The 19,939-nt window shown below is 54.8% G+C and overlaps 3 protein-coding genes across 3 annotated transcripts; 1 reads left to right on the top strand and 2 right to left on the bottom strand.

Annotated features, from left to right (window-relative positions):
• Positions 1–392: 392 nt before the first annotated feature.
• Positions 393–1,843, bottom strand: CORC01_04552 (ZIP Zinc transporter; the record flags this gene model as incomplete). Its single annotated transcript, XM_022616199.1, has 4 exons — positions 393–579; positions 639–1,616; positions 1,689–1,705; positions 1,811–1,843. 4 exons carry the CDS (start codon positions 1,841–1,843, stop codon positions 393–395), a joined length of 1,215 nt encoding a protein of 404 aa, XP_022477288.1.
• An 859-nt stretch (positions 1,844–2,702) lies between these two features.
• Positions 2,703–4,263, top strand: CORC01_04551 (histone acetyl transferase HAT1; the record flags this gene model as incomplete). Its single annotated transcript, XM_022616198.1, has 3 exons — positions 2,703–2,721; positions 2,781–3,056; positions 3,116–4,263. The coding sequence occupies 3 exons, from the start codon at positions 2,703–2,705 to the stop codon at positions 4,261–4,263; spliced, it is 1,443 nt and encodes a 480-aa protein (XP_022477287.1).
• Positions 4,264–4,640: 377 nt separating this feature from the next.
• CORC01_04550 (ATPase) lies at positions 4,641–19,663 on the bottom strand (the record flags this gene model as incomplete). Its single annotated transcript, XM_022616197.1, has 2 exons — positions 4,641–12,332; positions 12,389–19,663. The coding sequence occupies 2 exons, from the start codon at positions 19,661–19,663 to the stop codon at positions 4,641–4,643; spliced, it is 14,967 nt and encodes a 4,988-aa protein (XP_022477286.1).
• Positions 19,664–19,939: the final 276 nt, after the last annotated feature.

Raw genomic sequence — 19,939 nt, 5'->3', positions numbered from 1 at the left:
CGGCCCCTCCTACCCTTGCGCCAGCATAGGAGTTCTCGGCCCCGATCAATGGACCACCGAGTCACTAACGAATTGCTTCTGGGCAACTCCACCGCAGCTTCTGGAACGCGTCCAGGCGAAATTTTGGGATTGGTATGCATTCTATGGCGGTTCGAAAGCGGTCCTATTCGGCATAATAGTACAGATACCTATAATATATCATCCGGGCTTATTTCCTCCAGATTCAGAGATGAACCCAACCTTTTTTTCGAAGTCTATACAATCATCATCGTCATGTGTCAGGAGGATCCCCAGCCCTGTCGGTGCCACGATTTATTCGTACAAGAAATCCCAACATTACATCTTCTCATCCCAGGGGCATGGAAACTCTCGCCACTTGCGCTGGCAAACGTTCAGTGGTGATGTCCAAACTGAGTGAGCAGCGGCAGAAGCATGCCTGCCACTGTCGCAAAAGTATCACGCATCTGCGGCCGCTGCGGACCCCTTTGTGTGCCATTCCCGTCCGAATAGCCATTCATGCCGCCGTGTTCGTGCTTTGGAGAACTGGCGTCTTCCTGCATGGCGTGCATCGCAACAAACCTCGTAGGTCGTTAGCAAGTAATCACGCTTCTTCATCCTTGGGCCATCGTTCAACTTACAAAAAAGTTCCTGCGGAGAACAGTAGAAGCATACCCGTCCACCACTGGCCGGATTCGCCCTCAAAATTTCCACCGCCCAATATTCGAATGATCGCCCATGTACTAATAGCTCCAAAAGGGGCGGCGAGGCTGAAGACGATTAGATGTCCTCGCGCCGTTCGTTTGGACAATCCCTGCTTCAGAAGCACCGATGTGAGGCCAAATGCTGCTGGCGCCTTGTGAACCATGATGGCGACGAATATTATAAGGCCCAACTTTGTGTTGGATGTGGATGTGGACGCGCCCATTGCGATGCCGTCAGCTGCGGCATGGATCACCAACCCGATGGTGGTGGCTAGGCTTCGGGATTGCTTCGGCGGGGGCGCAAGAGGACCGAGGAAGCCTTCCGTTTCCTCGTCACCAACGCTTGACGAACCCCCGAGATTATCCAAGCTAACGTGACGCATCTGCGGCTCGGATCCACTGCGACCTGCCGCGTGACGGGGCAGCCTGTCAATGAGGTACATGAGGACGAAGCCGAGAATCATAGACAGGCCGATATAGAACGTCGGGACCTCATTCTGGTGCATCTCGTTGTCATGATGAGGCTCGGGGCCAGGGGCGGCTGCTGGGGGTTGCTCGTGGCCATGCTCGTCCTGCTCCTCCCGTCTATGCAGCTTTGCAGTGTATTCCACATCGCTGCCGAGGACGTGGATTTCCTCCTCCACTGTCCGCACAAAGTTGGTAGCATCCGCCAACTGGGGTATATCTTTGTCTGTCGTCCACCGAATGGCCAGCCTCCCTTGCTTGCTAGCCGCATCCATCAAACTCCTCTTGCCGTGCGAGTGCCCGCCGGTCGTTGCGACGGCTTCGATGCCTTCAGGTATAATCACAATCATAGATGTCCCAACCAAGATACCGACGCCTACGCTTGATATCAATCGGAGCTGCGACTGTGTGAGGGTTATTGCGAGTGGTAGTGAGCCGGCGAAGAAGGACCTGGGATCGCGGGATACCTCGTCAGTTTTACGGAGGGTTCGGAAGGCTGGGGGCATCGCTTGTGCAACCTACGCCAAGGCCATGACCGTCTATCATGGAGATGATTTGTTAGCTTTCCATCGTGCATAGCCGTCAAAGTGTATCGTCTGGCCGGGAGTCAAGCTAAGGCAGGTGTAAGGGGATAGTGTACATACGCTCAGCAAGAGCAGCAACAGTAATCCTCCCATAATTGGGTAGAGATCATCAATCGATGCGTTTCGGCGTGCGCGTTATTGTGGCGTGGATGATGAAAGAGAGAGAAAGGAAGAGGGTTTATCGAGACTTTGTTGGATCATGCCAGCATGTCTGAGGTTCAATTGTCGTCGGCAGCTCTGGCGTGACTGGATGAAAATGGCAGGGCGGCGGAAAAGAGACTGAGCTTGCTCAACTCCTGCCTCGACTTATTTTTTGGATTTCAAGTTTGGAGTGCACAGGGAGAATATCATCGAGGTTGGGGGAGCTGAGCTGGCTCCCGAGGTGCACCGGGCAGCGGGCGCAAACCATTGGACACTAGGTACGCAAATCCATTGGCCTTCCAAGCTTGACAGAGGTGTACTCCCGTCCCCTTGAACCTCCCCCGCCCCCCTTTCTGAGCCTTGTCACCCCATGTCGTAATCTGGTGGGTCCTTCCCGTTGCAGCTCCTGCTCGCTGCTTGTGCGGCTGCTGCGAGGATGGACCAGAGCTAAGGCGTTCCAGTATTAGCGTCCCCCGAAACGCTGACAGCCGATTGATTTGAGAGGCACCTCCAGGAGCCACCCGATCCGACTGCAGCGGGGCTCAATTAACTCACAGGCGCGTCTCGTCGCGACGGCTCTAGACTGCGCGTCCCCCCAAGACTGACTTCGCCGCAAAGAAAAAAATAGAGCTCTCGACTAATCGACCTTAACGTCAACATCGACAAGCAAACAAGACCCAACCGCCGTTCGTTTGATTACAGGATAACGGGCTCTCAATCGCGATTTTTGGCGTTTTGCATCACATTAAAAAATCGCAGAAGAAACTACTGCCACGGATCTGTGTCTCAGAATCAGACCTCCATCGATATCATGGCCGAGACGGACGAATGTATGAACCTCAACTTCCTCATGGCCCATCGTCGCAATGATTACTAACATGCTAAAAAGGGTCGGCCAATGCCACTGAATCGCTGAACATCAGCTTGATCGCACCAGCAGCAGGAGCTACAAAGACTATTGCCTCTTTCAATCCAAAGTTCACATACTCTATCTTCGGAGATGATGAGCGCATCTTTGGGTACAAGGATCTCAAGATCAACCTGCGCTACCGCACATTCGACATGCGCCCCAATGTTCAGATCTTCTACGGCAGGAAGTTCCAGTCCGTTGGAGAGACCGAGGCGGCAGATGTCGATGCCATCCTCAAAGAGCACCTACCGCTAGGTAAGTCATGCTGCTCTTGTCGCAATGAAAGTGCTTCGTTAATCAGGGTCCTATCATAGTTGCCTTCCAACCCGCGCGCGAATTCAACACAAGTTCCCAGAGCCAACCCACCGACTGGACTCCTCCCGGCACCCTCCACTCGAGCTTTGAGGCCCATGATGGAACATACGAGGTGTGGAAGGGAAGCCTCGCGGACCCTGGTGTCCGTCAGATCGTCACCCGAGTCGAGGTTATGGTTCCCATGTTCATCGAAGGAGGCTCGTACGTCTCTCGTGATCCGCACAACGAGGACGACCCGTGGAAGGACCTTGAGGACGCCAACCGCTGGACCACATTCTTCCTGTACCGAAAGCAACTATCCCCGGAAACTAGCGATAAGCCTTCCTACACCTTCGTCGGCTACTCGACCGTTTACAAATTCTTCTGTTTCCGGCCGCCTACGCCGCCGTCGTCCGAGTGGGATCTGCCAAAAGAGGAGTTTAACCTGCTGGAAGAGCTTCCCTGTCGGTCTCGGCTCTCTCAATTCTTAATCTTGCCACCTTTCCAAGGCAAGGGCATCGGTGCTCGCCTCTACAAGACCATCTTTATGCACTACTACAACAACCCGCAGACCCTCGAGCTGACTGTAGAGGACCCCAACGAAGCTTTCGACGACATGCGCGACTTGGCCGACCTGACCTTCCTGCGGTCGCTGCCAGAGTTCGACAAGGTCAAGATCAACACAAGCATCGCCCTCCCCAACCCACCTAGCGGCACCGTCCCCAAGGACCTGGTGGACCAAGACCTTCTCAGAGACCTCCGACAGAAGACCAAGATCGTAGAGCGTCAGTTTAAGCGCCTGATTGAGATACAGACAATGTCCCAGCTACCCGAGTCTGTCCGGGTCGGATTCGGCGACGAGAAGAAGCCCACGCCTACAAAGGAGGCGAAGCACCAGTACCGTCTGTGGCAGCTGTTTGTCAAGCAGCGCTTGTATCGACAGAACGCCGATGTACTCGGTCAACTGGACCAGTCTGAGCGGTCAGAGAAGCTCAACGAAGCTCTCGTCAGTGTCGAGCTCGAGTATGCCAGAATCCTTGACTGGCACGCTCGCTGGGTGAAGAATATGGCTGCCTCGTCTGCCGAGGACTCGGGCAGCAAGCGCAAAACTGTGGATGACGGCGAGGAGCAGGGTGCGACCAAGAAGGTCAGGGTTGAGGGCGCCTAGCACGTGGCATTTACTTAGATGCCCGAGAGCACGTTTGTGTGGGCGGGCCGGTTGGGGTATGGAGTTAACGGTGGTCTTGGAGTGTATTTCCTCTCTGCAATTCTACGCGCTGGCTATGGCGGCTACGGCCCGGTTGATACCACATAAGAAGGTCACGGCTAGCTTCACAATACAATGGAACGTGATTAGCAATGCGTTGCTCGATTTCTGTCTAAATCTATCTAAACTTTTTTGTGAAAAACATATTATTTACGCCGTCCTAATCTCGGAGATAGTAGGCCAACAATGATGAAACCCATCCCAAACTCCTGTTTCTCACGAAATTGACCAAAACACCAAAAACTTTTCTCTCCCTCCTCCCCGTTTCTCTATCTGCTTCACGAATTGACCTCGGCAAACCATGTTCTCAGCAGTCCAGCCAGCGCGCCGGGCAGGTCCTCGAGGTTGTGCACGATGAGGTAGTACTGGAAGGGGAAGGTATCGAGATACCTCTCAATGACGACGCGGCTGCCGCCGTGCTCGTCCTTTACGAATTTCGCCTCCTTGAGGTCCAGCACGCTATCGCCCTTCTTGTTGCCCGTGTCATCCATGACGATGAAGACGACCATGATGCGCTCTTCCATGGCCTCGCGGAGGAGGCGGCGGATCGGCTCGTGCTGGTTGGACGGCGTCAGGCCGTCGGACAGGATGAGGGCCAGCTGCCACAGGTCCTCTGCGCCGCCGCGGGCCGGGTTCTGCAGCCGCGCGGTGCGGAAGTGGTCGATTGTGCGGCGGACGAGGAGGGCGATATCGGTGCGGTCCTGCTTGAAGTTGAAGTGCTGCAGGACTTTTGCGCCGGCGTCGTGGGAGGCAAAGGGGGAGGAAAAGTCGTGCGCCATAAAGGTGTCTGCGCCGAAGCCGAGGACGCCGACTTGGCCCACCTCGAGCATCGTCAGGGCGCGGGAGACCATGACGAGGGACTCGAGGGCGAGGTTCCCGGAGGAGGACTCGCCCATGCTGCGGGAGTCGTCGACAGCCAAGAGGATCTGGTAGGAGCGTTTCGTGGGGACGGCGCGGCGCATCCAGATCTTGTCGCGCTTGTAGCTCGACGCAATGTAGGGGATGATCTTTTTGATGTTGAGGCGCTTGCCCGTGCGGTAGGAGCCCGATAGTTTTGTGGACTGTGAGGGCGTAAGGATGAGGCGGAGCTGGGAGGTCAGGGAGAGGGACAAGGGGTGCGTCTTTGTCTGGAAGGCCGTCCACGACGAGAGGGATTCGGAGAAGTCGCGGAGGGGGAGGCTATTGTCCTCGCTGATGTGGGTCGTGGAGAGCTGCGTCGACGCTTCATCAATGACCTGCTCCTCCTCGTCCGAGTCTTCGTCTGCTCTTTGGACTTCGTCTTCCGAGGGCGAGGGCTCGCGGTCAAAGTTGCCCTGTCGCGTCTTGACTCCGGAACGACCGTCGTCCTTGTCGGCGCTGCCGTCCTTCTCCTGCGTCTCGGGGGCGGCTTCCTCCGCGGTATCCATCTGATCGGCATCCTGCTCCATCTCCACGTCCTCCGTCTCGGGCATCACGCGGCTCTGCGGGTCCTCCTTCTCCTCGTCAATGGCCATGGCCTCGTCAATGGGCTGTACCTGGTCCTCCGAGGCGGCGCCCATGGCCTGAGCGTCGACCGCGGTCTCGTCGTCCTCGAGGTGCTGGAACTCGCGGGCGCCGAGGTCTGCACTGGTGTCGTGCGGCTGCTTCTGCTTCTGCTCACCCTCTTCCTGCTCCTGCTTCTCGGGGTCCTTGATGTCGCTTTGCTGGCGATGCCAGCGTTCCAGGGCATCGCCGAGCTTCTTGAAGGGGTCCTGGCGACTCTTCTCCTCGGCTGAATCGTCCTGGTCCTGTTCGGTAGGCTGGGCTTGGTCATCGGACCGGGAGAGTTGTCCCTTCTTGCCGGCACTCGTCTGTTGCTCAGCAGACCCTTCTCCCGCGTCTCCGTCGTCTTTCTGGGCCGCGTTGTTGTTAAAGTCGTTTTCAACGTCCATTTGGTCGACGTCTTGGTCTTGGCCGCCACCCTTGACATCACTCGGCGCAGCGTTCGCGTCGGCGTTGGCATTGTCCTTGGGCGGCTCCGCGAGAGCATCGGGCTGCTCAGGCTGAGCGGCCTCTTCTTCCTCATCCTCGGCCTTGGGCTCCATGTCGAGCTCAGGCTCGCCTGCAAGATCTTCCTCGGGCGCCTCCTCCTCCTCCTCCTTGCCATCCTCGTCCTCCTCTTCAGGATCCTTGTCGTCCGGCCGCTGAGTCTCCTCTTCTCCATCCTCAATGTCGGAATCATGCTGTTCTTTAGCGTCTTCCTTGTCAACGTCGGACAGCTTGTCAAGCTCATCGTCCTCGGATTTTGCGTCTTCTCCTTCATCCTCAAAGTCAAAGTCCATCTCTTCAGGCATCTCAAGAGCATCGTTCTCTTCAACGTTCTGGTCTTGCTTGACTTGGTCGTCTTCAAACTTGGCGTCCTCCTGCTCCGGACCAGGCTCTTCATCCTCCGCTTCCTCGTCATCGCCTTGGTCCATCTTGTTATCGTCATCTTCGGCGTCGTTCTCGTCAGCATTGGCTTCGGCATCGGCAGCCATCTGCTCGTCCTTCTTCTGACCCTTGGCCTTCTCGCCCTGCTGGTCTTTCTCTGCTTCCTCCTCATTGTCTCCATCCCACATCTTCTCGTCGACAGCAGTGGGATCAAAATCATCAACATCGCCAACCTCTTCCTCCATGTCGTCCTTTTCACCGTCTTCGCCTTCTCCGTCAGACTTGTCTTCCTCATCATCTCCGCCTCCGACACTGCCCATTTCTCCCTCCATCTCCTCGTCCGCCATGTCGACCGCATCCTTTTCGTCTTCCATTTCTCCGTCCTTCTCCTTGTTGGGTTCTTGAGCGAGCTCAGAGAGGTCCTCGTCAGGCTGGATGTCTTTGCTGATGTCCTCTGCGCCATCTCCGTCTCCTAGACCTGTTCCGGATTCCATCTTTCCAGAGTCTCCAGACTGCTCGTTGGACTTTTCCTGAGGGGAGCAGAATCCCTTGGCGGCAAGCTGAGTGAAGGTCTGTGCCAGGTTATAGGTCATGTGGCCAGTTGCCGCCTGCAAGCTTTGAAGCTGGGACAGACTCTGGCGACAAGTGAGGGAATACTGCTGAAGAATCGGGAGTACGATGGAGAAGAGTGACGAAGCAACTGTATCCATGTGGTTCTTGTCCAAATCGACAACCTCCAAGGCAGCAAAGCAATCCTCGACCTTGTTCACGATTGCGTTGATATGAAGTGCGTTGAGTCCAGAACTGCGAACAGTGGACGTCTTTGCCAGCCAGCCTGCATCGTCGGATGAGCTTGGCAGATCAGCCATAGCTTTCTTGTAACCTTGGACCGCGACGAGGACGGCATCACAGAGACTGGATATCGCGTGCTTGAACTTCTGGGCGGTGGCATCGAGGCTCGGCATCTCGCGGCCGAAGTGAATCGGGGTGCTAGCCCATATCTTGATCTGCTCCAAGACGAAGTCAAGATCGCGGCGACTTGAAGGAAGCTGGCCGTTCAAGGTCTGCGCCACAGACCGGAATTTTGTCAGCAGATTGCTGTGCCATTCGTTGGTGAACTTGTCGTGCTTTGAAGCGGAGGTAGACCAGCTCTCCGACAGCGTTTCGACTTCCTGCAGCACAGTTTTCAGGATATTCGAGATGGGCTGATTGTCGACGGATGCTAAATTGCCGTGAATGTCCACAATCTTGATACCAAAGTCCAGAACTGGCTTCACCCAGCTCATAGAGAGGCCTGGGTGGACGGGCGTGGTGTCGTGTCTGATGGTTGTGCCATTCAAGCTTTGAACGGTGGCGATGACGCGGTCAAGCGAGGTAATCGCCTTACGAGCAGAAGACAGGGAGCTGTGTTGACCCAGTAGAACGGCCATCATACCCTCCATGAAGCCGGTGCTTCGTTGCATCTCGGCACCGGTAAGGTCGCCCGAGTACTCGTGGATGGAGGCTCTGACCTTGGGTGCGATATCGACGACCTTATGGAAGTAAAACTCGGAGGCGTCATCGATGCTGTCCTCCCAAAGTGCAGAGGCTGGCGAGCCAGCCAGAATAACAGCAGCAGACTCTTGACGGGCCAACTCGTCGGTTCCGAGGTTGTATCGGAAGCCCATTTGCCTCATCATCTTGAGTACGTCGGCAAAGAGGTTGCGCTTGCGCGTCTTGAGGTGCTTGACCTGATCCTTGGTCTCATCGGTCAAGGTGCTGGGCGTCTCCTTGCGCAGTTCGGCGATGGAGGTGTTGAGTTCTTTGACGTACGAAACGATCTCCTGGGTGGCGTCGAGGGGGCTTTCGTTGGCATGTGCAGAAACGCTGGCCATGATGGAAAGCGTCTTTGAGGCATTCGAGAGACGCTTATGTTGAGCGAGCCAGCCTGGCAAGCCTTGATTGCAGGTGCTAATGGCTGCGGGATCGACCTTGATATCAATCGCGTCCGCGGCCACCGCATTTTGGAGAATGGGAACCTCCTCATCGGGGATACCTTGGTCCAGGATGGGCTTCATCGGCTGACCGAGAAGAGCGCGGAATTTGCGAACGAGCCGGAAGAGCTTCAAATGAGACTTACGTGCGCTCTCACGGAGGGCGTTGATGTTTGTGTCCTTCCAGCTGGCCAACAGCACGACCTCCTTCATAGTCTTTTCGAATGGCGCCCGTCCCTTGACAATCGTTTGGTGGACGACCTTCTCAAAGCGAGAATAGAAACCGATGAAGTTGATGGCTGCGTCGGAGACCACAGCCAAGGAGGGGTAATCGACCGAGAGCAGCTCAAGGTGCTTTTGCAGCTGTCTCAGAAGTCTGAGGCGAGCAGAGAACTGACCAATGATTGCGGTTGAGAAGTAGGTCTCAAGCTCTCTGACGAGATTGACGGCGTAGTCCTTGAGCTCGGGGGAGTCGACGAGAGACAGGGGAACGGCAATGAGGACCTGGTAGGCGACGAAGAACCACGAGTCGGCGTCTGCCGTGCACTTCTGGGCTTCCATGTCGAAGAGCTTCGCCCAAGTTGAGAGTTCCAGGCGACGCCAGCTAATGATGGTATCCGTTAGGGACGTGTAGAGTGTAGGAGCTCCATAGATGGCGGGAGCGTAGCCTCCGTGTTGCCACTCGTAAACGATGCCGTGCAAGTGCTCCAGCTTGGGGAGGATCTTGGCCAGAGGCTCCGAGTGGGTGAGCTCGAGGAGCTGCTCGCAAGCTGCTCGCACATCTGCCAAAGGCTGCATGTGACCGATCTCATCGACTTGTTGCAGATCTCGGAAACGGGCCTCCACCTTGTCAATCAGCGCAATCAGGCGACGAACCTCGGGAAGGTTGGCTTCGGTATAAAAGTTGTACGTGGCGCTGACGCCGTTCGCGGTGAGCGTGATCATCTGCTCATCGAGTGACCAGAGAGACAGGGGGAGGAGTCGACGGTTCATGCCTGGGAAAACAGCGTACATTTCCTTGAGGTCCGTCACAACGCTGTTCCCGACCTTCTGGCAGACGTTCTTCAGTGCTTCGGAGGGGGTGGCTTGCTCCAGGAAGACCTTGCGATGAGATTCTGCGAGACGAACCGACACGTCGCGAACCTTCTGGTGGCCAATGGCGGGCTTCTCTTCTTCTTCCTGATCATATGTGGGGAAAAGCTCATTGAACTCTTCCTCATCAACCTCCTCTTCGTCCTCCCAACTTCCCTTGTGCCGGTAAAGATTCGTTCTGGCCTCCTCAGCCTTGCGATCTTCTTCGAGTTTCTTGACCCATTCTTGATAGAACCTGTGCACGCATTCAAAAAGCGCTTCGCGGACACGAGCGTTCAACTTTGACAAGCCCTCGACTGACGCGACCAGACCAACGTAGTCGAGGAACTCCAAACTCTTGTTCGGGAGCTTTTTGACCACATGGTGCATGGGCTCGCCGCCAAGGAAAGGCGTGAGGTACATTAGGCTTTCCTCCGCTCCTACGGCTCCCCGAGCATGCTTACTCAAGTGGACAGTCGCTGTGCTCATTGACAGACCTATTTGGAGACAGCCTAGAATATTGACGAGAGGCCGAGTCATGTCTTGGTAGGCATGAAATCGGTTTGCAAGACGGTCGTACATCAGAGCTAGGTTCTGCTTGAGGAGATCAATTTCCGGCGTTGGGTGGTCGGGTTGTTGCGCTATAAACTCGAGATGGAGTCTGGAGATATCCTGGTCTCTGACCATTTTCAGGACGTTGTTGAAGTCCGTCTGGACATAGTTGAGTTCTGATCGAACAGGTCGGTGGAGTAGCTGTGCAGGTGCCGGCGCAGGTCCCAGTGCGGTGATTTCCTCTTGCGCAAGCTGAATGCGAAGAGACGTTTGCTGGCCCGTAAATTGAGTTTCAAAGTCCAACAAAGATGAGATCTTATGCTGTAGGTTCTTGGTCAACTCGTCATGGACGTCCTTTTCGAATTGCGGCCGAAGTTGCGGGTCGAAGGATTTATCGGGCACGTAGAGCTTGATGGCGCCGTTGGCAAACTCAAACCATGCCGTAGCAGTAAGACCGGGCATCAGTGAGGCTTCGATAGATTCAAATTCTCCGTGGTGTTGATGCATCCTGTCAGATGCTACAAGGTAAAGCACCGCCTTGCTGAAGTGGTCCACGATAAGTTGCTGCATATGTTTGGGCCAGTCGCTGCAGTCAAGTGTCTTCTCAAACTTTAGACTCAAGACCATTGCCAAAGCCTCCAAAGTTGTCTCTGCCTTGGTGTCCTCGAACATCTGGTTGATGCTGTTATATAGCGCCTCACAGTAGACGTCTCCTTTGTTGCCATAGAGACTGAAGATGTCTGCGAGAAGTGACTTGATTACTCTGTTGAAAGCAACGAGGTGGTTCTTCTGCAGCACCGGAGCCAAAGCGGCAACGGACCGGCCCATAGCGGGAAGTTCGGTCTCTAGGAGACCCAGGGAACGCAGGCTGGTCGACTGAATGGAGTTGAGCCTTGACAAGAGCGATGTTGTAAGTCTGCCGTTCCATACATACGTGGCTGGGTCTTGGGACGCAAGCAGGCCAATCGTCAATGAATGCGCTTCCTTGGCTTGAAAGCTGCCCAGGCGGATTTGGTCGATAGTATTCTGGTTCGACAAGACTGTAAGATCAGTCACATTGGCTCCATATGGCACGGCTTCGAAGTATTGGCTGGCGTGAGACTTCAAGACGGAGGCCTGCCGGAGAGTTTCAAACTCTGCCGCGAAGAACGGTTTCACTTCGCTGGTTCCCGAGGCAACCTTGGATTCCAAAAGTTCAATCTCCTTGGACAGGTCCTGAATGAGCTCGGTGGCATCGAGATCGGTGCTCCGAACAATTTGATCGGCTTTGACGAGTGTTGTCATGGCTCTGGCAAGATCGGAGACGGATGCCTTGACCTTCCACTTGAGCTCGTCAAGTCGAATACCCAAACGCTCAACCTCCTGGCTTTTCTTGAGGGTTTCCTCGCTCATGATGGGAAGCGGCTTGATCCGCTTCCACATGATCTCCATGCTCAAACCAGTGGTAAGGCGGAAACCAGTGGTGAAGTCCTCTTCCACAGTCTGAAGGTAGCGATCGGCAAGCTGTCGATTGATGGATTGCGTTGCTGGCGAGAGAAGCTTTTGGACGGACTCGGTGCCATGGACCAAGTGAGCCTGGAATCGCGCTTCCTCAAACATGTCCCCAGTGGTCAAATTGAGGGTTCGCCACCAGAAATCGAGCATGTTCCGGATGACTTGGGCCCGTTCTTTCCAGCCTTGAGCTGTCCCGAGGTTGGACTGGATGAAGGTTTTGATGACCTGGAGAGTTCTTGACAGGAACTTCGACACCCTGACCGTCGAATCCTTCGCTACGGCTGCGATGCGGTCCGAGACGATGGATCGCTGGAGTCGGTTCAGGGAGGCGAGCTTCACCGCCTTGGCCTTGGTAGCTTGCGCGGAAATGGCAGATTGGCAGCGTTGGACTTCCAATAGGAATTCGTAGCAGGCAGAAAGCCAGAACGGCAATTCGTCGTGATTGCGGCCCAGGACTCTCACCATGGAAGCATTGTGGAGAGGGTTAAGAGGCTATGCAGTTTGTTATCAGTAAATATAACCTCTAGGGGAGTGAAGTGTAGTCCTACCTGAGCTTCTTTGAGGCCTGAGTCGGAGCCAGGCAATTTGGTATAGAGTTGGGAAATCGCGCCGCGGATGCTAGCTGTATCGGCAGCACCCAGGAACCCAAGTTGCTCATTCAGGGAACCTTCGTATTTGTCGAGTCCAGGCCAGTTAGGATCAGCCAAGCCACGGCGCAGAGAGTGAGAGAATCTCTCCATGAGCGCTGTGTCTCTGAGCGACAGGTTTCCAAAGGTGGCGTGGCTCACATCGGAGGAGTCGTTCGCACTCAAGGTAGAAAAGGAGATGTCCTTTGAGGAAGAGAATCGTTGAAGGCTGCTCTCCACATGAACTTGGGAACTGGAGCTGTTGAAATGCTGCGTCTTCCTCTCGCTGAGATGGATCTCAACGGCTCTGTTTCTCATGGCTCGCGACAACTCTCCATATCGAGGATCCACTGTGAGGAAGATGCGGAACTCTGGATGTGGTCTAATGATACGAGGCTCTCCGTTGGGTCCGCAGTGTTCGTTGATACTCAAAAAGCCGTTGGGCTCAAGGAGCGAGTTGAGTCTGTCCAGCACGGACGCGTTACACAGGTTGGCATTGTCCAGCACCAGCCACTGTCCAGTTTCCAAGGCCTTGACTATGACTCCATCAAGCCACTCGAAACGGGGATTGCTGACAACCAACGGGCTTCGCAGAACTGAATGAGCCGTGAAAAGAAGAGCTCCAATATCCGACTCGCTCGATACCTCGGTGAGTACTTGTTCGACTGCACTTCTGAGGGCGGGTAGGTCATCGGTGTCTCCACGATAAGTCTCCAAAAGGTACAGCAGAGCCAACGCTGACGGCGGAACTTGACTTGGTACTCTGCTCAGAACTGTGGTCTGAAGGCCCTCATAAAGCTCTCGCAAAGTAGCGTTGACTTCGCGAAGAGGGTCTGACTGCTCAAACCCACCGACCAAGTCCATCGTGTCAATGTCCGCATTGAGGGGAAACACAATCAGGGGCTTGCCGACGAGAGCAGCGACATGCTCGAGGAGCACCGACTTTCCGCTACCGGAGGGGCCACTGAGAATGCATGGGATATCTTGTTTGATGCAGATCATCAGGGACTCAATCTCGGGAAGTCGCGGTACAATGTCGATGCCAGGCAGTTCCAAAGGCTGGGAAGTCTGGTTTCTGGGCAGTAGTGCATTTCCGACCTGAGAGAAGGCAGCGTTGGTATCGTGGTAAAGACTGTGGCTTTCTGGGTCTCTGGAAAACACCTCGGTGAAGAGCTTGTTCACCTCCTCACGATCCGTGGAAGATCGGAACCGTTGACGGATGATGAGGTCGAGGAAGTCGTCTGGCTTGCCAGTAGCGAGCAGGGGATCCTTTGTGGCTACGAGATGCAGCCATCTCAAAATATCTCTCAAATTGAACTCCCAGGGGCTACCGTGTGACCCAAATGCCTTCTCGATCGCGACCTGATGATCCAGACGAGAAATGAACTGTATGACGCCGCTGACAACATCGGTGGGGATAGCGGGGAAGTTGTGTTGAGCAATAAGTAAGAGGTCTTCCGCCGTGAAGACGTCGGCGTAAACGACGATGAATCTGTTCACGAAAGAGCTGGGAAGACCCTTTCTCCCACCTCCCTGATGATGGGGATTCTGTGCAGCGAATAGCCTGAAATCAGGATGCCTCCTGAAGACCTGGTCCAGTTCGGAGATGTACACCTCGCCACGATGGTCGAGACAGGCGTTGAGACCTTCCAGCACAGACTGAGAGGCCAAGTTCATCTCATCAAGCAATACCCATTCGCCGTTCTGCATAGCCTGGAGGAAAGGAGCATCACGCCAAGCAAAGTTGCCCGCTTCGGCGCCCTCGACAGGCATGTCCGTACCGAAAAGGTCCATCAGGTCAGTTTGATCTGACAAGTTGATACGAGTCAGAGGGCGACCGCAAACACGAGCCAATGCAGCCACAAGGGTCGTCTTGCCGACACCTGGGCTACCCTCGAGCAGGATGGGCTTTCGCATTTGAAGGGAACGCATCACTCGCATGGCGTTGAGTCTTGTAGTCGGGGCGTTGAACGCAAAGCTTGGGTCTGTGGAACGGCCTGCTTCACGGGGTAGACCAAAGTCGCCGATGGACAGTCTGTCGTCGGTCAAGACTACCTCGGGCTGTGCGCGGTAAATTGCTGTAGTATCGTACCCAAGAAGTTCGCTGAGCTTGTCGAGGCACTTCTGCCGTTGTGAATCGAGAGCCTTGGGATCCATTGCCAGCAACGCCGAGGGATTGGCACCTAAGCTGTCGATGAAGACGGTCGCCGCACCATGAACAATGGCAAACTGGGGTGCAGCAGGACCGCACAAATTGATAAAGTTTACCCAGATGAGGATGTCACGGATTGAAAACGCGGTGGAGGACGACGATCTAAAAGTCTGGCCAAACCAATGGGCAAATTGCACCACTGGCTTGCCGAAGGCCTGGAAGGACGGGTCCAGTTTCGAGACGACGATGTCGAGCATATCGTCCATCTCAGACATGGCGGGAACCCAGATCTCGGTGAAGCGGTTCCTCAGCGCTGGCGACAGTTCTTTCTTGCCGAAATCGCCGCCTGGGTTCATGGTGGCGAAGAACTGGAAGCCATCAGCTGCGGTGACGAAAGAGTTATCAATGCCCTTTTCTGCCAGAAGAAGGGACCGCTGAGGCTCGAGAACCGAGTTCAGACGTTCCAGGACAGAGTCATCAGCAAGAGAAATCTCGTCGAGCAGGAAATATTGACCAGACTTCATTGCGTGAACGAGACTTCCGTCAGACCACTCGAACAAAGCTTTGCTCTTGGCCTCAAGCAACGCAATCTTGTCCTGTGTGGCAGCGTCGACCCTAGCCAATTTGTCCGCCGGAATGCCGTGGTATTGTTGCAGCAGAACGTCCAGAGGGCCTGTTGCATCTTCGCCAAGCGCTCCGAGGAGAGCACTCAGATCGCTCTTCAGAGCCTCTGAGATGGCCCCGCGGTTTCTCACGGGCCTCTGGGAGCCGATGAGATCTCCCGTTTCGGTGTTCTGGTGAGCGTTGACAATGTGCAGCTCCTTTCCAAGTACATCACCTAGAATCTGGCAGACAGTGGTTTTGCCACATCCAGTCTCGCCCACGAGAAGAACTGGCTCATTGTTGAGGATAGCAGCATGCACCAAAACATAGAGACGACGCATGGCACGAGTCCACACTACGCCATGGTTGTTGGACTTGCCCAGAACCTCGGTCAAGATTGGTGATGAGTTGGCAGTGTATAGAACGTCTGGGTCAATCTTGACCTTGAACACGTTCTCGATGACCTCTCTGACCGCAGTTCGCTCCTCCTCGACTCGGACTCGCTCGGCAAGAAGCATGAATCCATTGACGGCGATTTGTTCTCGCGTGTCTGCCTTTCGCAGGGCCCATCGGAACAGGTCACGGAGCGTGGCGAAACTGTCCTTCTGCTCAAACAGTCGACTCGTTTGGCGCAGACGGGAGAGCTCCTTGTAGACTGTGACAATTCGCTTACAGTCTGAGGGTGCAGTATTGATGCTTCTGTTTTGAAGGATGTACTCCAACTCGTCCTCGGGGATGTCGTCGAAGTGCAGCTCCAAGAAACGATTACGGAACGCGCGCGACAGCACCTTGCGGCCACCGTACAAGCCAGGAGGGTTCTGCGTGGAGAATAACATGAAGTTCTCGTGCGGTCGCACGATTTCTTGTGTCTCGGGGATCAGGAGCTCTCGGTTGTCGTCAAGCAGACGATTCAGTGCTTCGAGAACGTCGGTGGGAGCAAGATTCAGTTCGTCCAGAACGATCCAATGTCCCTGTCGCATGGCTTGAACAAGGAGACCTTCTTGGAAACGAAGCCTTCCTGATGAGTCCGACACATACGTTCCCAGGTATTCTTGCAGATCCGTGTGTTCGTGGTTGTTGATACGCACAAACTTGTTACCCGTGAAGTTGGCCAGATACTCGATCATACTCGTCTTTCCTGCTGATGTCGGGCCCTGGATGAGGATGGGGAATCGTCGCGTGGATGTCGCTCGAACGAGATTGAGAAGATTGCGCTCCACGTAGGGTGTGATGATGTAGTCAGTCCGCTCCAGAGTCTTTTCTTCTCCCTGAGCAAGCCAGTAGTGACGGTCCTTTGCCTTATTACGGAAGCGGACATACTGCTTACCATCGTCAGGCTGTCTTGGCGGCTGTGAAAGCAAGGACTGTGGATTTGAGACTCGGCCAAATAGGTGGAGGTCGATCAACGGCATTACCATCTTTTCCGAGTTCCTGTCGAGAAGTGTAAGGAATCCCATGGAGAATCCCTCGTACAAGGCTCTTCGAATACCGTAAAAGGGGGCAATGTAATTGACAAATGTCAAGACGCGGGTAAGAGTACGAAGACTGAAATGCGGCACCTCGTTGGCTCCATCCACAATCCTCTTCTCCTCGGCGTGTCTCTTGGTGTTCATGTACAACGCCGCAATGTCGTCTGCTGCGTGTTCATCCTTGATGCTGCTGTTTCTCAGGTATGTCTTGACGATGGTGACCAAGTCCTTGACGTCCTTGTCCGGACTGTCTACGTAAAGCTCAGTGAATCGAGACCGGATGCCAATAGGAAGATCGCGCTTGCCCACATCTGTTGCCGGGTTCATGGCACCAAAGATGCGGAAGTTCGGGTGTGCTTTGATCCTCTCGATCTCTCCCGTTTCAGATAGGAGAATGGAGGGTGTATCAACGGGTCCCGTCAGGAGATCTGCAACGCTCTCCAAAGTATCGGGCGATGCCAAGTTGATCTCGTCAAGAAGTACCCAGTCACCATTCCGAGCGGCCTTGATAATGTTGCCCTCCACGAAAGAGAACGCGAACGCCGTCGAGCCTCCAGACAGCTGGACCTCGAACTGATCCAGGCTGTTGGAGAACTTTTCCCAACGAGGACTGAGTTCGACAAGGGTCTGAAGTTTGGACTCAGTCTTGCGACGCTTCGTGGGCTGGCCTGCTTCGTCGCGAGCTTGGCCTTGCTCCCTCTCTCGCCGGGCCAGCTCGTCGATGATCTTCTTGAACATCTTGGGTGCTTCGCGCCACAACTTGGCCGCCTTGGCCCATTGTCCCTTGGCGAATGACTTTCCCAGCTGCTCGAGATATCGCTGGTTCTTCGTTGTCGAGATGCCAGTTGCCGAAAATAGGTCCTCAAACTCCTCCTTCAAAGGAACAGCCAGACTCCTCACGTTGACTGGCTTGAAGCCTCCGAGAAGATCTCCAGTTTCACTCTGCTGAGACAAGTTGATGGCAACTAGCTTGTGGCCCAACGTGTCGGCCAACTGTTGAACGACTGTCGTCTTTCCGATGCCGGTCTCACCGACGAGGAGGATCGGCTCGCCCAGGTTCACGGCCACTGCGGTCTGCTCCAACAACTTTTTTGCGTGCGTTGTACTGGCAAAAGGCTTTTTGGCTAGGGCAGCCTTGTTCACGCGCTCCTTGCGCTTGCGCAGTGTACATCGGCCAATCTTGAAGAGGCTGTCGGTTTGCTCGAGTTCAGGGGTGTAGTTTCCCAGGTGATGCTCGACTAGCTCCCTGGGTATATGCATCTCCTCAGCGATGCCGAAAATCAAGTGTTGTTTGGCTTGAACGTCCGGAATACCAGCAACGAAGCAGTCAATGGCCTCCTTGAACATGTTCATCCGGATAGTGTCAGTGACGGGTTCTTCGCCAGTTTTGCAGCCTGCCTCGGACAGCGTGGCTCCGAGGCGTCTGCACCACCGCAATAGGTCTCGCAAGCTGGTTTGGCGATCGGCCATGCCGCGGCTGGACGACAAGGGAATGTTGCCAGATATTGGCTTTGACAACCGCTTATATACGGCAAGGATGCCAGGGGCAAACTTGTGTAAGATGGGGTGGGATCCAACAATGATATCCTGTAGTTCGGGCTCTGTGGGGGTCTGCACCGAGAGAAGTTGCCAGAACCGCATGCCTAGGAGATTAGGAAGCGTCTCGCGACCATGCATGCCGCGGGAGCTTCTCACCGTGCCAAAGAGACGGAATCCGTTGGCAGCCTTGATTCGCTCACCCCTACTCGGGATGAGGAGCTCACCTCGCTCGATCAGGGGAAGAAGTGTGCTGATGACTTCGTTCGGCGCTCTGTCCAGGTCTTCGATGAGGACCCAACGACCTTCTCTGACCGCGGTTGTCAGTACACCGGCTCTCCATGAGAAAGTTCCCGGTTTTGAGTCGGTCGAATAGAGTCCAATGAGCATCTTTGCATCTGTTTGCTCATTGATGTGTAATGTCACCATCTCGGAATGCTTTCCAAACTCCTTTGCAACTTCATGGACCAAGGAGGTCTTTCCAGAGCCGGGAAGGCCATGAAGGAGAATTGGGCTTGGGTTCTTCAAGAGGCCAGCCAGACTCTCAAGGTTTTTGGTGGTGGTGGACGTCAGCACGAGGGATGAGTTCTTCTCAACCGGGCCCGACGGTCTCGGCAGTATTGTCTTGCCGTAGCACGCAACGTAAGGAGTCAGGGACTGCGGTGGGAAAGAGTGGATTTCATTGCTCTGCGAAGCATCGCAAAGCTCACGGCGCAGCGCCGATACCTTCTTGATCCGTGAATCTTCATACAGACTCAGAAACCCGTAGTCTATCTCGCGCCCATCGAATTCAGCGAGAATGACCTCCGTCGTTCCGACATGCTCGGTAATGAGAGCTTCCAGCTTCGAGTCGGCGGCGCGGAGGAGCTGGGTGAAAATCCGGATCGCCAAGTATCGGATGGCGCGGCTCTCATGTGAGAAGAGAGCTTGCATGTGTGTTGGTGAGACCAGGACGCCATAGGTCCTTTGGTCGAAACAGACCAGCCGCCATGCTGCCAGCAACAGCGTTAGGAGGTCGGAGTCTTGTGTGGGAGAAAAAGTTGTGAGTTTTGGGAATCGGAGGTTGAGCGTCTGGATGTTATCCGACGTCGTTTTCGTCAAGTCGTCTCTCATGACATGCTGCAAAAATTCCGATAAATACGGAGCAAAGGTTAATATCCTTGCAATAGACGCAAGTATTTGTCTGTTCTTGCCATTGACGGCTTGGTTGTCGAGGTTGAGGAGCCAACGGGCGCAGATGTCGGGAAAGACATTCTCAAAATGAAGGAAAATTCGATCTGTAAGTTGGGGAATGAGAGCCGCCTCGGCAACAGCATCGAGGAGGTGTGAGGTTGTGTGATTTCTGATGACCTCTAGTATTTCGGTGGGTAAGTACTCCAGAACGGTCGCATCGTTCAGGAGAGCAGTCCTCTGCGTCGACACGTCTATGGAGGCCATGGTCGTGGCTCAATTATGAGATATGTCGGCGGCGGTGGTGTTCGACGTACATGCAAACCGGCCGACTATGAACTTTTTTTTTTTTTGGCCCGTACTCCAAGAGGACCCTTTCCCAGCGCGCCAGCCAAAGGCAACTTTTTTTCTGATGGGCCCGGCGGTGGCAGGGGTCCCTGGGCTGCAGCTACCCACGGGCGGAAGGCGGCGCTACAGAGCCCCCGAACCAATCAAAGTGGAGACGACTCTGCACCATTCACGCGACTGGAACCATTCGCAGGA

Source organism: Colletotrichum orchidophilum (assembly GCF_001831195.1).
Source record: "Colletotrichum orchidophilum strain IMI 309357 chromosome Unknown Scaffold_30.1, whole genome shotgun sequence".
NCBI lineage: Eukaryota > Fungi > Ascomycota > Sordariomycetes > Glomerellales > Glomerellaceae > Colletotrichum > Colletotrichum orchidophilum.
Note: the sequence above shows the minus strand (reverse complement) of the source record. Positions and strands in the feature narration are given on the sequence as shown.